We start from the raw sequence: 14,237 nt of genomic DNA on the forward strand, positions 1-14,237 counted from the left end.
AATATAAATTTATCGTCTTCATATAGAAATACGTTCTCTGCAATGAGCTCATCATACTCTTACCTTGGCAAGTTGGTGCTGGTTGTGACCATGATCCAGATGTGGTGCACACAGATGCACTTGTGCCCACTAGTGTAAATCCTGAGTTACACGTGAAGTAGGTCGCACCACCAACGACATTTGAGCTGCTGCCTATTTTACCATTGGCGGGAGAAGTAAGAGGTGGTGTACATGTGATTTCTAGTTGCACCGGAAAAGAAAAAGAAAGAAATGCAACTGTGTCACCTTGGAATGAAGTTACTTCTGCATACACATTCAAAATTAATTTTTGAGTTCCAAATTCTCGAATTCAAAGTTCTCGAGTTCAAAGTTGTCGGCGTATTAATTTTATGCTTCCCTATCAAAATCAGCTCAACAGAGTGTTGTTAGTAAAGAAAATGCCAGTAGAATACAGAGGCTACAGTATCCTTTAAGTCAGATCCTTACGCTGGCAAGTTGGTGGAGCAAATGGAACTGCACTTCAATTTGAAAGAATCGGGAGGTCAAATTGAAATGGTTTGGTCTTTGACTTGCTTCTAAACCTTTGAAAATGAATCACTTTCCTTCATCTCTGACAGCACATTCCAGAACCTGACTGTAATGGGTCCCAAGAAGTATCCAATCAGTTGGAAACTTATTGTCACATTTCATAATGTGCAAATTCCACTGTCTATGACAATATTGGGATTGGTGGTGACGGCTGGAGGATATGCATATACGGCCAGTTAAAATGGTGACGTGGAGCTGCAAAAAATCCAACGACTTGCTAGCGACTAAGAACTGCACATTATCTCATTTTAAACTACACAACAAAACATGCCATGCATGCCATACGTCCGGGTTTAAGATGAGTATACTCGTCACGCAGACCGCATCGCATCCGAGCAACGACGATTATACTTGAGTTATACTTTTTGTACAGTGCACATACTGTACACACTGGATAGATCACTGTACAAACAGCTCTACTCCAGCCCGGAATATCGCTTCGCCATGATCAATAGCTCATTGGGAGGGCGATAGCTCTACAGATGATTGAGCTGAGATAAATTGAACACGCGACTTCGATCTCAACATTTTTCTTATTTCCATTAAGGAATTTTACCGACTTTCAAAGCATTAAAGGGGATTTCCTAAATTACATGTCAAAGGCAAAATGACGGATGAGCACTTTGTTTGAATCGCTTGAATCTCACGAGTTCGGTGCAGCTTTAATAGTAGTTTTGCTTCAAGTATGAGCCCCAAACCGAAGAAAATTGTTGTGCATGGTCTTGATGCCAAACCGGTGGAAAATGCGGACACTGTTGGCGAGGTTACGGGGTGTTGTGTGATCTAAATTATGGGAGAGAAAGCGAGTCGACAGGAGAGCCTGCAAGATAAAGGGCCTGGGTAGCTATGGCAAAGATGGCCGCGCAAGTAGCTCACAAGAAAGTCTCACACTCCATATCATATGGTAGTGCGGTGCAAACCTCGAACTAAGGACCACCTGCCTCTAAAGACCGCTTTCTTTGGCCCCAAGGGGTGGTCGTTAGTCACAGGTTTTACTATGGTTGAAGAGCTGGAATGCAAAACTCGCTAAATCCATAAGCTGGTTGCGTAAGATAGAAGATGGTGTGTTACTCACGTGTGCACACTGGACTAGCAGTTGACCATGTACCATTCGCCTGACATATAGTGTAACTTGTGCCACTCAGTTGATAACCATCCATGCAAGAGAACTGACGTACTAATGACAATGTATTGCCAGCACTGGTCACATTACCATTTGTCGGTGCTGTCACTGAGCCAGAACACATAATTTCTGCACAACAGAGCAGCGGAACAGGAAACAAGAAAACACAACAAAACCGCCTAGATGTGTTTCACAGGAAACAGCTGAGGTGAACCCTTGGAATTACCTACTCAGATGTCATCTCGAATGCACATTTATATGCTGCTACTGGACAGTGCTCTGTATCTGAAATGGCCATGGCAAGTGGTCTCCCTGCAAATGTTTCTCTCACTGCTTTCTGTACGTATCCTACCAGTCAGCCCTTTCGAATAACAGTTAGGTGAACCCCACTCTTGCCTTACCACATGTCTCCAGCAAGAAGTCCACCTAGAATACAGAGGCTACAGTATCCTTTCAATCAGATCCTTACGCTGGCAAGTTGGTGGAGCAAGTGGAACTGCACCTCAATTTGAAAGAATCGGGAGGTCAAATTCAAATGGTTTGGTCTTTGACTTGCTTCTAAACCTTTTAAAATGAATCACTTTCCTTCACCTCTGACAGCACGTTCCCGAACCTGACTGTAATTGGTCCCAAGAAGTATCCAATCAGTTGGAAACTTATTGTCACATTTCATAATGCGCATGCCGCAAATTCCACTGTCTATGACAATACTGGGGATGTCGGTGACGGGGGAGGATATGCAAATTTGTCCAGTAAAAATGGTGACGTGGAGCTGCATTCCAACGACTAAATTATGGGAGAGAAAGCGAGTCGACAGGAGAGCCTGCAAGATAAAGGGCCTGGGTAGCTATGGCAAAGATGGGAGCGCAAGTAGCTCACAAGAAAGTCTCACATTCCATCTAATAATGGTAGTGCGGTGCAAACCTCGATCTAAGGACCCCGTGCCACTAAATACCGCCTTCTTTGGCCCCCAGGGGTGGTCGTTAGTCACAGGTTTTACTGTCGTTGAAGAGCTAGAATGCTAAACTCGCTAAATCCATAAGCTGATTGTGTAAGATAGAAGATGGTGTGTTACTCACGTGTGCACACTGGATTAGCAGTTGACCATGTACCATCTGCCAGACATATAGTGTAACTTGCGCCACTCAGTTGATAACCTTCCATACAAGAGAACTGACGTACTGATGACAATGTATTGCCATTTCCGGTCACATGACCATTTGTAGGTGCTGTCACTGAGCCAGAACACATAATTTCTGAACAACGGAGCAGCGGAACAGGAAAACAAGAAAACACAAGAAAACTGCCTAGATGTGTTTCACAGGAAACAGCTGAGGTGAACCCTTGGAATTACCTACCCAGATGTCATCTCGAATGCACATTTATATGCTGCTACTGGACAGTGCTCTGTATCTGAAATGGCCATGGCAGGTGATCTCCCTGCAAATGTTTCTTTCACTGCTTTCTGTACGTATGCTACCAGTCAGCCCTTTCGAATAACAGGTGAACCCCACTCTTGCCTTGCCACATGTCTCCAGCAAGAAGTCCACCTCTCACTTATCTGCATTTTCAAGCCCAGCTGCCTTCGTGATCTCGGCAGCAATGCACACGACAGAAAACGATGGAGTAACATCTGCTCAGCCATTTTAGTCTAGTACTGCTCTTCTTAAATTTGACCTTTATTACAGGACCCTACTTTTCTTTTTCCTTTCGTTTTCCCACTATCACACACACACACACACGCTCACAGTCAAATATACCGTCGTGAGTCCCATTCAGGACGGATATGAGAATCATAATGTCAGTGAACAGACAGACAAGTGGTAGATAGTCTCCTGGAAACGGTTCAAAATTTCCCGTACAATGATGGAAGCAACCAAAGTGATGATTGGTTTGACTATGATACAGGAATATAAATTTATCGTCTTCACATAGAAATACGTTCACTGCAATGAGATCATCATACTCTTACCTTGGCAGGTTGGTGCTGGTTGTGACCATGATCCAGATGTGGTGCACACAGATGAACTTTTTCCCACTAGTGTATATCCTGAGTTACAGGTAAAGTAGGTTGCACCACCAACGACATTTGAGCTGCTGCCTATTTTACCATTGGCGGGAGAAGTAAGAGGTGGTGTACATGTGATTTCTAGTTGCACCGGAAAAGAAAAAGAAAGAAAAGCAACTGTGTCACCTTGGAAAGAAATTACTTCGGCAAACATAGTCAAAATTGATTTTTGAGTTCCAAATTCTCGAATTCAAAGTTCTCGAGTTCAAAATTGTCTGCGTATTAATTTTATGCTTCCCTATCAAAATCAGCTCAACAGAGTGTTGTTAGTAAAGAAAATGCCAGTAGAATACAGAGGCTACAGTATCCTTTAAATCAGATCCTTACGCTGGCAAGTTGGTGGAAAAAATGAAAGTGCACTTCAATTTGAAAGAATCGGGAGGTCAAATTCAAATGGGTTCGTCTTTGACTTGCTTCTAAACCTTTTAAAATGAATCACTTTCCTTCACCTCTGACAGCACGTTCCCGAACCTGACTGTAATTGGTCCCAAGAAGTATCCAATCAGTTGGAAACTTATTGTCACATTTCATAATGCGCAAATTCCACTGTCTATGACAATATTGCGTATGGTGGTGACGGGCGGAGGATATGCAAATAATTATGTCCAGTTAAAATGGTGACGTGGAGCTGCAAAAAATCCAACGACTTGCTAGTGACTAAGAACTGCACATTATCTCATTTTAAACTACACAACAAAACATGCCATGCATGCCACACGTCCGGGTTTAAGATGAGTATACTCGTCACGTAGACTGCATCGCATCTGTGCAACGACGATTATACTTGAGTTATACTTTTTGTACAGTGCACATACTGTACACATTGTATAGATCACTGTACAAACAGCCATACTCTAGAACAAAATATCGCATTGCCATGATCAATAGCTCATTGGGAGGGCGATAGCTCTACAGATGATTGAGCTGAGATAAATTGAACACGCGACTTCGATCTCAACATTTTTCTTATTTCCAATAAGGAATTTTACCGACTTTCAAAGCATTAAAGGGGATTTCCCAATGACATGTCAAAGGCAAAATGACGGATGAGCACTTTGTTTGAATCGCTTGAATCTCACGAGTTCGGTGCAGCTTGAATAGTAGTTTTGCTTCAAGTATGAGCCCCAAACCGAAGAAAATTGTTGTGCATGGTCTTGATGCCAAACCGGAGGAAAATGCGGACACTGTTGGCGAGGTTACGGGATGTTGTGTGATCTGAAAGCACATGGGAAATGACCAGCAGGAAAAGAGCTTTCCAGGAAGCCAAACATTGTGAAAATCCGTTGGGAAACAACAATGTTATGACGATTTCTTCGCTGTTATCTCCACAATTGCACAGATGCACTGGATCACGGTGCTCAGATGCTGGAAATGCACTGTGACCCTGAAAGGGCTCACACTATGATGAAGATAATGTATTGTATCATGTCTAGTTGATTCAACTTACGTGTACAAGTTGGACGAAAAGCACCACTAGGCCACTGGCCACCTCTACAACTGATTGTAGCTGATCCTGTCAAATTGTATCCTGGAAAACAACTGACAGTTGCTAAACCTCCATCCATAAAACTCCCACTGTTGAAAGTAAGATAGCCGTTAGCGATTGTTGGTGCTGCAGAACATGTAATTGCTAGTTGGAAATAGTTGATTCAATGCACACACACACATGCGCGCACGCACGCACATGCACACACACGCATGCACGCACGCATGCACATGCACACGCACACACACACACACACACACACACACACACACACACACACACACACACACACACACACGCGAACACACACACGCACACACACGCACACACACACACACACGCACACACACACGCACACACATGCACACACATGCACACACATGCACACACACACACACGCGCACACGCACACATACACACACACGTATATGTACATACGCACATGTAATAGGTTTGAATCTGATATTAGCAGAACATTGTCTGAAGACCTGTTCCGTACCGAAACCAACCTAGACTATGACAAAGTATCCTTTTGTACAGAATGAAGCAGTTTTTTACTTATTCACCAAGAGTGAGGAGTCCTGACAGATCCATCATGCACATAGAGTGAGTACAGATGATTGTGACATAACAGCAGGAAATTTTCAGACGGAATTTATTTTCGTACGATTTCGTACACGGCCTCTTTTGTACTAAAGTAAATTCCGTACTAAAATTTGTTCCTGTGAAGTTATGTACACCGTACATGCGTACCGCCTGCAAACACGTGCATTTAGCATGCACCACTGTACGAAAATAGAATCCGTACAAGAGGTCGAATTTCGGCTTTAATAGTCCGAAAACATTTCTGTCCGAAAATTTCCTGCAATACAGTACTCTGAAGTAGCTGAAACTAAATTCCTAAACTTCTACATATGACAACTTGTTCAAAAATTGGCGATCAGAGTTTGGTGAATCACTGATATTGAAGTCATAATTATAAAATATTCAGAGCTTGCTGCCTACATCATTGGGTATTGCGCTCCTCGGCTTTCGTCTTGTTGAGCACTTGAGCACTCTCAGTACGCTGCTCTCGTGCTCTAGTGCTGCTGCATCATGCTGCATCATGCTGCATCATGCAACGCCAGCTACTTTTTGCGCTAGAGCGACGAGCTATCTTAATGTCTGTGGTGCCTCATTTGCAGCATGGCTGGTAGCTCGGCCTATTTAGCTCGTAGCTGTACTGATGAGGCCTTTATGGCCGAAACAGCTTGCCCACATTCACAACACCACTCCATAGCGAAGAAGTTCGTTCTTGGGAAGATGTTCCATAGCCCCCAGACAGCTGTTACGCTCATTTTAAATGCTCCTCAGTTGAGGGAGAACGACTGAATAGCAGATAAGGGAATGGAGTAAAGTGGCGCATTTGTGCACTTTCTACATGAAAATAATGTATTGGATCATGTCTAGTTGGTTCGACTTACATGTACAAGTTGGAAGAGAAGAAGCAACCATAGGCCAAGTGCCATTAACACACGTGATAGAATTTGGTCTATTTCCCTGGTATCCTGGAAAACAATGAGCAGTCGCTGTGCCACCATTTGTAAAAGAGCTAATACTGGTAGTATAATATCCATTCGAGAGGTTTGGTGTCGGCTGACATGTGGCTGGTTGAAAACAGTGGATTCGACATATGCACACAAACACACACGCACACATAAACACAGGCATACACACATGTACACACTTAACCCTTTCAGGAACTACAAGTTACGCACTAATATGTCCACTAACACCACCAGTTACTAAACAATCAGCACCTGCGATAACATTGCTTACATTCGTTTCTGTAAATTTATCCTTGGCTCTCCAACCAAGTCCATTTCTCCGTGTGCTCCAGCGGGTATTTGTGCCAGCTCAGCTGCACGTTATTGACCTGTTAATTCCCAAGAACAGTACTCACAGGTACTATTTCAATAACACCACAATACAGTAGAGTGCCAATAACACCTACGGAGAGTCTACAGTTCAGATGGGGAGAGTGTTTAGATAAGGGGGTAGTCACACCTCCACCTAAGACATGCACACTCTCTCATGTTGCCATCATTAATTTTCGCAGTCTCTTCACCAGTTCCACAGGAAGTACTTTAAGTAGACACACTCCAGTTCCTCAAAATGACTACTGTCATTATATTATCACTTCAACCTGTTGCTAAACATCTTGTGCACCAATTCAATAGTACTTCGGGCGGGAAAATGACCCAAAACTCATTTCGTCGCACTTTGTGCAGTGGTCTGTACGTTTTGTGGCAGTGCCGATGTTTTACTGATGCATTTCCGACAATAAAGAGGTTACCAAACTCTTCCAAAGGGGTCGGGAAAAACTGAACTGCTGCTGCTACGGCTCAGTGCAAATTTCCGACAGTAAAGAGGTCACCGAACTCTTCCAAAGGGGTCGGGAAAAACTGAACTGCTGCTACGGCTGAGTGCCAATTTCTAAAACTGTCATGATGACTTTTCCTACACTGCTGCTCTATCCCGTAGTATGAATGCACCCTTAATGGATCCAAAATTTATTGTATCGGTCTTACTACATCTTGACGACGCTAATCAATAGGCAGTCCAGCTTTATCACATAAACTTGAGCCTACCAAGTTGGGTGGTCTGTTGCTTTGCGTTGTCGAGTTGTAGAAAGACCGATATGTCCAAAAGTCTTACTAGCTCGACCTCAGCCAGTAACGCCAGTAATTGCCAAGGTACATGTCACTATTTTTGCAAACGACACTTTTGTCCTTTTCTTACCTGCAGATGCCGGAACAGACATCCATGTTGCACTAAGAACAACGAGTAGGACAACACGCCACATAGTGCTGTACTCGACCCAAGAATTTATATTGACCTATAGAACATCCAAAGGTCAACAGAAGAGGACAAACACATAAGGCAACACACAGGCAGACACAAGTAAACAAGCAAGCCGACAGGCAGACCAGAAGACGCAATTACCGTAGAACATTAGAATATGGATTCGCTAGCACAAGCACGCACCAACGCACACACACACACACACACACACACACACACACACACACACACACACACACACACACACACACACACACACACACACACACACACACACACACACATACACACACACACACACACACACACACACACACATGCACACACGCACACCACGCAAAAATGAAAACACACACACATAACCCCACCCACATATTCCTGCCCCCTCCCCCAACACCACCCCCACCCAACAAACACAAACATTTGTTTGAAGGAGACGTACCGCTGTCTGATAAACATGTGTTCACCAGTCCGTAGCTGGACCGTTTTGAGGGTGATAATGAGGCTAGGTACCCTTTAGAAGGCACAGCAATTTACTGGTCTCAAATGCCTGGTAAAATACGACTAGGGTACAGTCGTGTACAAGTCATGTAGGATGGTGGAGAGGCATTTCGCAGTCTACCAACCTGTGTAGTCGTTACCCCACCCCTTTATCATGACTCTTCCATTAACACTGCAATACTTCAATTCATTTCACAATATTACATCGTTTCGGCAAATTGCCTTCACCAGGTTCACACTGCTACTACTCTGTCCGCATCAATCTGAATGGTGCGGGGGGGGGGGGGGGGGATGGCAGAGTTGACTGTGGCCAGAAGTAGGAGACTTCCGACTCGGACTCGAAGTCAAAACATACCGAGGTTCTCAAGGACCCAACAAAAGATCAGGGCACAATAATAAACAACTGGCGTATGATACATTGGAGCGGCTTTTTGCTTCGCTATTCGGAGTGATCCATAAAAAAACCGGATTCATATGACCAGGCTGCTCAGAGCAGGCAAGATGTATATGACTGGGTGAGCTGACCTGCAGAGTTGAGATTGCCAAACCAAGATGGTGAGCTCCTTGAGATCAAGAAACACCTTCATATCGCACATGGTTGCTGCGTGGAACGCTGCTTCTGTGCTCATAGTGATTAGTCTCTGTGACACTGTCGCATCTGGAACATTGCTCGTCACAGAAAGGTATCCACATGGTAGCTGACTGCTGTGTTTTCTGCCGGAGAACGTACCAAGCAGGTCTGCATCTCAAACTTTTCCTGGCCCACAGGCTACATTTAGCGGATCATGTCGTCAGCTAAGAAAAGTGCTTTGATATCTTCCCTTTGCAGAAATTCCAAAAATCGTACATATTATCAGTGGGCCACAACTTCATAATCATTGCCGGCAGTATTAGCCGTGGGTGTTGTCTGGCATTGCTGCGTTCCTGTTCGTGGGTACACCAGCAGCAGCTATAATCATAGGCTGAAGCGTCGCCTGTGATTTCTAAAGCGTCATCATCGGCTGCATTATCCGACAAGCCACAATTCCTTCCTCAACGATAGTCTCAGCATCCCACATACTATCGTGGACAGCCTCGCTGTCACTATCCTCAGCCATCTTTACCAGGACGTCATCCGCACTCAGATTCTGGCTTGAATGGCGTTCGAGCTCCCTTCTATGCTCAAGCATAGCTTCCAAAGGAAGGACATTGCACTTGAAGCGAAAAAAAATTCAAGTACACAATCATGTACAGTCATGTAGATCTACTACAAGTAGTACATGCAGACTAGTCATAGTAAGTAACGTTGTGGTCATGTATGATGTAGATCTACCAGTACATGTACATGTACCACTAATAGTGCCGTTTACATGATATTGTACACTTCGTGTAGTCTAGATGTAGTGGGACGACGTGGAAACAGTCATTCCCAGCTACAGCTGTAACTATGGCATGCATGCACTGACGGTGCCCTGGCCCGGTCCCACCACATGCACTTGAGAGTTGCGGGATCTCCGCTGCAGCGGTGTCGCATGTGCATGTCGCAACAGCGTGTATCACCATGGAAACTGCGAGTAGCGGAACTTCCGCCCTGGCGGAAAGATCGAATCCGCTACTCCAGAATATTCGGAGCGTATACTCTCCTGCGGAAGTTCCGCTCCTGTGACACTCCGACATAGTAAGGCCTCGGTCACACTACGGCAAGTTTGAAGCTGGACGCAGCGTCAAGACGCAGCACTTGACGCGGACGCGGGGTCACACAGTGTTTTGTTTTTTTGCAGCTCATGACTGCCGCGGCCTGACGCATTTGTCTACGTCACAAATTACCAGGGAAACTCAATGACGACACGGATTCCCACGGAAACCGGCCTTTTGCTTATTATACATACATTGATTTTTGATGATGAGAAGACGAAAGGTCCACGCGTACGCGCGTGCACGATCGCTGATGTTTCTTTCCGAATTGGAAGCCATTTTCAGTTGTAGGTTCATGGATCAAGCAAGAAAAGTCCGCATCGCAGCTGTGTTTCTCCTGACTTCGTCATATTGGTTGTACCTTTTGGGGCTTTTGACGATAACACAACACTTACAAGTCAACAGGCTCATGTTGGCCGATGACCCACTCGAACAACTGGTCCTTTCTCGACATCATTTTCTTCTCAGAAAACGCCTCGCTCTTCCGCCAGGTTCGGAGCAGAGCAGCCTCGGCCTCGTAGGTCCACGGACTCATCTCGAAAAAAAGAGGGAACAAAACAAACCTTGAAAAGACGAATGTCGAATGACTGCTCAACTCAAGCAACTGTCTTGAAACTAATTTTACTTGAAAAGACACTGTTTTCCGCCAAGCGTCACTCCCATCAGCGGCAACGCAGCCGATTTCCCTACGTCAGACGCAGCAGCGTCTGACGCTCAAACTTCCCGCGGTTGCGTCAGTTGCCATGGAAAAGCTCATGATTCTGACGCTGACGCAGCATTTTTGCCGTAGTGTGACCGAGGCCTAAAAAAAAGGAAAAAAAAGGCCAAAGACCAAATCCCGGACCCGTTGCGTGAGCAGCCAAGCATGGCCATCGTGTAAACCTACATGTACGTAGGGGGACCACTGGCACTGTCATGTACGTCTATATCATACATGTACTTCGAAGTACATGTAGGTCTGGTAAGAGCTACATGTACACATGTACTAGTATCTGTAGCAGTTATCGTCGACGTGCTGCTCGCGCTCGACAAGTTTGTACTACTACAAGTGTAGTATTCAGCAGCAAAAAATATCGCTGCGGTCTCCATTGCCTGTCGACAACGTCTCGCCAATCGACCTCTACCGAACGGAAAATACTTTCTTTCAGATCATACAGAATAAAGAGTCAAAGTCAAAAATACCTAACCCACGACATGTAGCTTGATACTCAACAAAAAACAACCATCTGTCCAACACCGTGAGAATAAAGATTTGAAACACCTACAGTACTGGCAACTGAAATCCGACCCCCTCGCCGGCGCGGCGCGCCGGCAAGGGGGTCGGATTTCAGTTGCCAGCACTGTAGTATCTACATCATCAGTACATCAGTGCTGCGTTGATGTGTCCACAAAGGACGAAACAGTTCTATCCACAGACACAGTACATGTACTGTACAGTAGGAAGGTTCTGCTCTACGTTTTGGGAACGCGATGCAAAGAATCACGCGAACTTTCTTCGCGTTTCCGTACCGTAAAGAAATCCTGTTCTGCTCTAAGTTTCACCTACAGAAGTCACGTGGAATGTGTACTGGGAATTTCCCCTTCCATATTTGGCAGTTTTCTGCATGCAGTTGATCGATTACCCAGCAAATCTGTACGCATTTTCTCTGCGTGTGCCCCAACGTAGAGAACCTCATCTCCGCGTAGAAATCTGGAGCCAAAATACGCGAAGCCGTAGACTCTAAACCAGACACCTGCTCTCTACGTGATTTCTCTACGTTTCACGTATAGCAGAACCTCTCTAGTATAAGTACGTGTAGGCGTACTTCGAAGTGAAAGCATGCTTGAGTTGCAGGAGAGCTGCAGTGAAATGTTTGGAAGTCAAAGAGGCGCGCTCGCTTCGTTCGCCGTGCACGCATGATCATGTTAGACCACGCGAGTAGCCCTTTCCCAAAGGAGGTGCTCGCCCTTTTGGCCCTTTTTGGAAAAGCCCGTTTCTTTCGCCCTTTATTGCGTGTTTTGGTGAATATCACCCTTTTTGAGCTGTTTTAGCTGAAAAAGTGATAAAATCCGTTTGCTCATGCATGCGATCACAGTTTCCGAGTGCTTTATGGGCCTTGGCACGCCGCTTTTTTTGGGGGGGGGGGGGGGGGCAACAAGTTGGTGAAGCTTGTACACAAGCTTCAATGCTGTACACAATGCTGTGAAAAGTGGGTTTTTTGAACTTTACTTCCTGTTTTGCCTTTCGTGGACCCATTTATGGAAGAGTGCGTATTCATTTCTCAGCTTGGGTTCATACATGTATCTGAAATTCTGAACATGTATCATGGCTATGCTTCACTGAAAAAGAGCGCTTTTTGCCTGTTTTCACTGGAAAAAGAGCACTTTTTCAGCATATTTCGAGGGACACGAAAAGCACTAAGTGCGAATTAAAAGAGCACCTTTGGGAAAGGGCTACACGCGAGCATTTTGTCGCAGGAGAGGTGCGACACAAAAAGTGCTCTTTTTTCAGTGAAAACTAAAAACAAGCAAAAAGTGCTCTTTTTTCAGCGAAGCATAGGCATGGTACATGTTCAGATATGAACTCAAGCTGAGAAATGAATACGCACTCTTCCATTTATGGGTCCAAGAAAGGCAAAACATGAAGTAAAATTCAAAAACCCCACTTTTTACAGCATTGTGTAGGGTACAAGCTTCACCATCTTGTTGCCCCCCCCCCCCAGAAAAGCGGCTTGCCAAGGCCCATCGAGCACTGAGAAACTGTGATCGCATGCATGAGCAAACAGATTTTAGCACTTTTTCAGCTAAAAAAGCTCAAAAAGGTCGATATGCACCAAAAAAAGGCCTTAGGCCTGTGGGAATGCCCTATTAAAAATTTAATAAATAATAATAATAAACGCATTAAAGGGCGAATGAAACGGGCTTTTCCAAAAAGGGCGAAAAAAGGGCGAGCACCTTTGGGAAGTGTGGGACGGGGCCCGGACTCTCTTCATCTTGAGCAGCAAAATAGGGACTTTCCCCCGGCCATTAGGTTATGTCATGTATAAAGACTGTATTAGTACATCAATTAATTGTATTTTTTATGGAATAATATTTTTTTGGAATAATAATGTTTTGAAGTTGATTGTTCCAACCAGGAACACACGCTTCTTGCCGAACTTGACACTTGACTGACTCACGACTGCCATCCGGAGTACACGAGGAGCACGTCGCATTTTCCACTCGGCAAACCTGCAAGAAAGCACCACTCCCTGCTCAATACACGGTGTTTCGGGGAATTCACCCCTCATCAAGTGAGCTTGAGTAGGCTGAGGAATATTGTGCCTGAAAAGCACCACTTATATACTGCTCTCCAGGCCAAACCATCACCAGGGATACAAACTTACAGAGACGCTTTGTTTCCAGCGCGACAAACACCTCGTGAAGCTCCAGGTAGCATTATTTATGTTATGTTGCATGTTTTATATTTTTTATTTTTTACAAAATAACCAACTCACCGGCAGGCACATGGGGCTAGCATGGGGGTGAGATGGTGCTGGTGGGGCTTGCCATACTCAACCGACCAGAGATCTCGGTAGGCCTTGACGGATTATGCTAGCATAATTTTTCGCATAATTCCTACCAAAATCGAATAATCGCGTAATTCGATTCAAATTGCATACGAATCGCATAAATTGGAATAATCCGCCTGTAGGCCTTGACGGATTATGCTAATATTTTCGTGAAGTTATGCTTTTCGCATTGCTGAAAAAATTGCAGAATTATGCTAGTTTTATGCTAAAAGTTATCATATTATGCCTCATTATGCTCACATATGCTGCTAATGCATAATGGTTCTGTGCAAAATAACAGGGGAATTTTTTTGTAGAGGGCGTTGTACATGTACTGTAGTAGCAAAAGTTCAACGGGATCAACGCACCGTCCGACCTAGCTACGACCATCACTGATTGTAGTGGACTGGACATGTTATCAAG

The 14,237-nt window shown here is 44.7% G+C and overlaps 1 protein-coding gene across 1 annotated transcript in view; it reads right to left on the reverse strand.

Moving 5' to 3' along the window:
• Positions 1 to 14,237, reverse strand: part of LOC135819823 (sushi, von Willebrand factor type A, EGF and pentraxin domain-containing protein 1-like) — a 228,964-nt gene that overhangs the window by 27,312 nt on the left and 187,415 nt on the right. The window contains exons 2-8 of the mRNA XM_065333103.1: positions 8,047 to 8,143; positions 6,729 to 6,911; positions 5,227 to 5,409; positions 3,684 to 3,860; positions 2,791 to 2,967; positions 1,664 to 1,840; positions 64 to 240 (exon numbers count right to left, since the gene is read on the reverse strand). Coding sequence (XP_065189175.1) covers positions 64 to 240; positions 1,664 to 1,840; positions 2,791 to 2,967; positions 3,684 to 3,860; positions 5,227 to 5,409; positions 6,729 to 6,911; positions 8,047 to 8,110 — 1,138 coding nt within the window. The 5' untranslated portion in view covers positions 8,111 to 8,143. The remainder of the gene's footprint in view (positions 1 to 63; positions 241 to 1,663; positions 1,841 to 2,790; positions 2,968 to 3,683; positions 3,861 to 5,226; positions 5,410 to 6,728; positions 6,912 to 8,046; positions 8,144 to 14,237) is intronic.

The sequence above is a fragment of the Sycon ciliatum genome, chromosome 6 (assembly GCF_964019385.1).
Source record: "Sycon ciliatum chromosome 6, ocSycCili1.1, whole genome shotgun sequence".
Classification (NCBI taxonomy): Eukaryota; Metazoa; Porifera; class Calcarea; order Leucosolenida; family Sycettidae; genus Sycon; species Sycon ciliatum.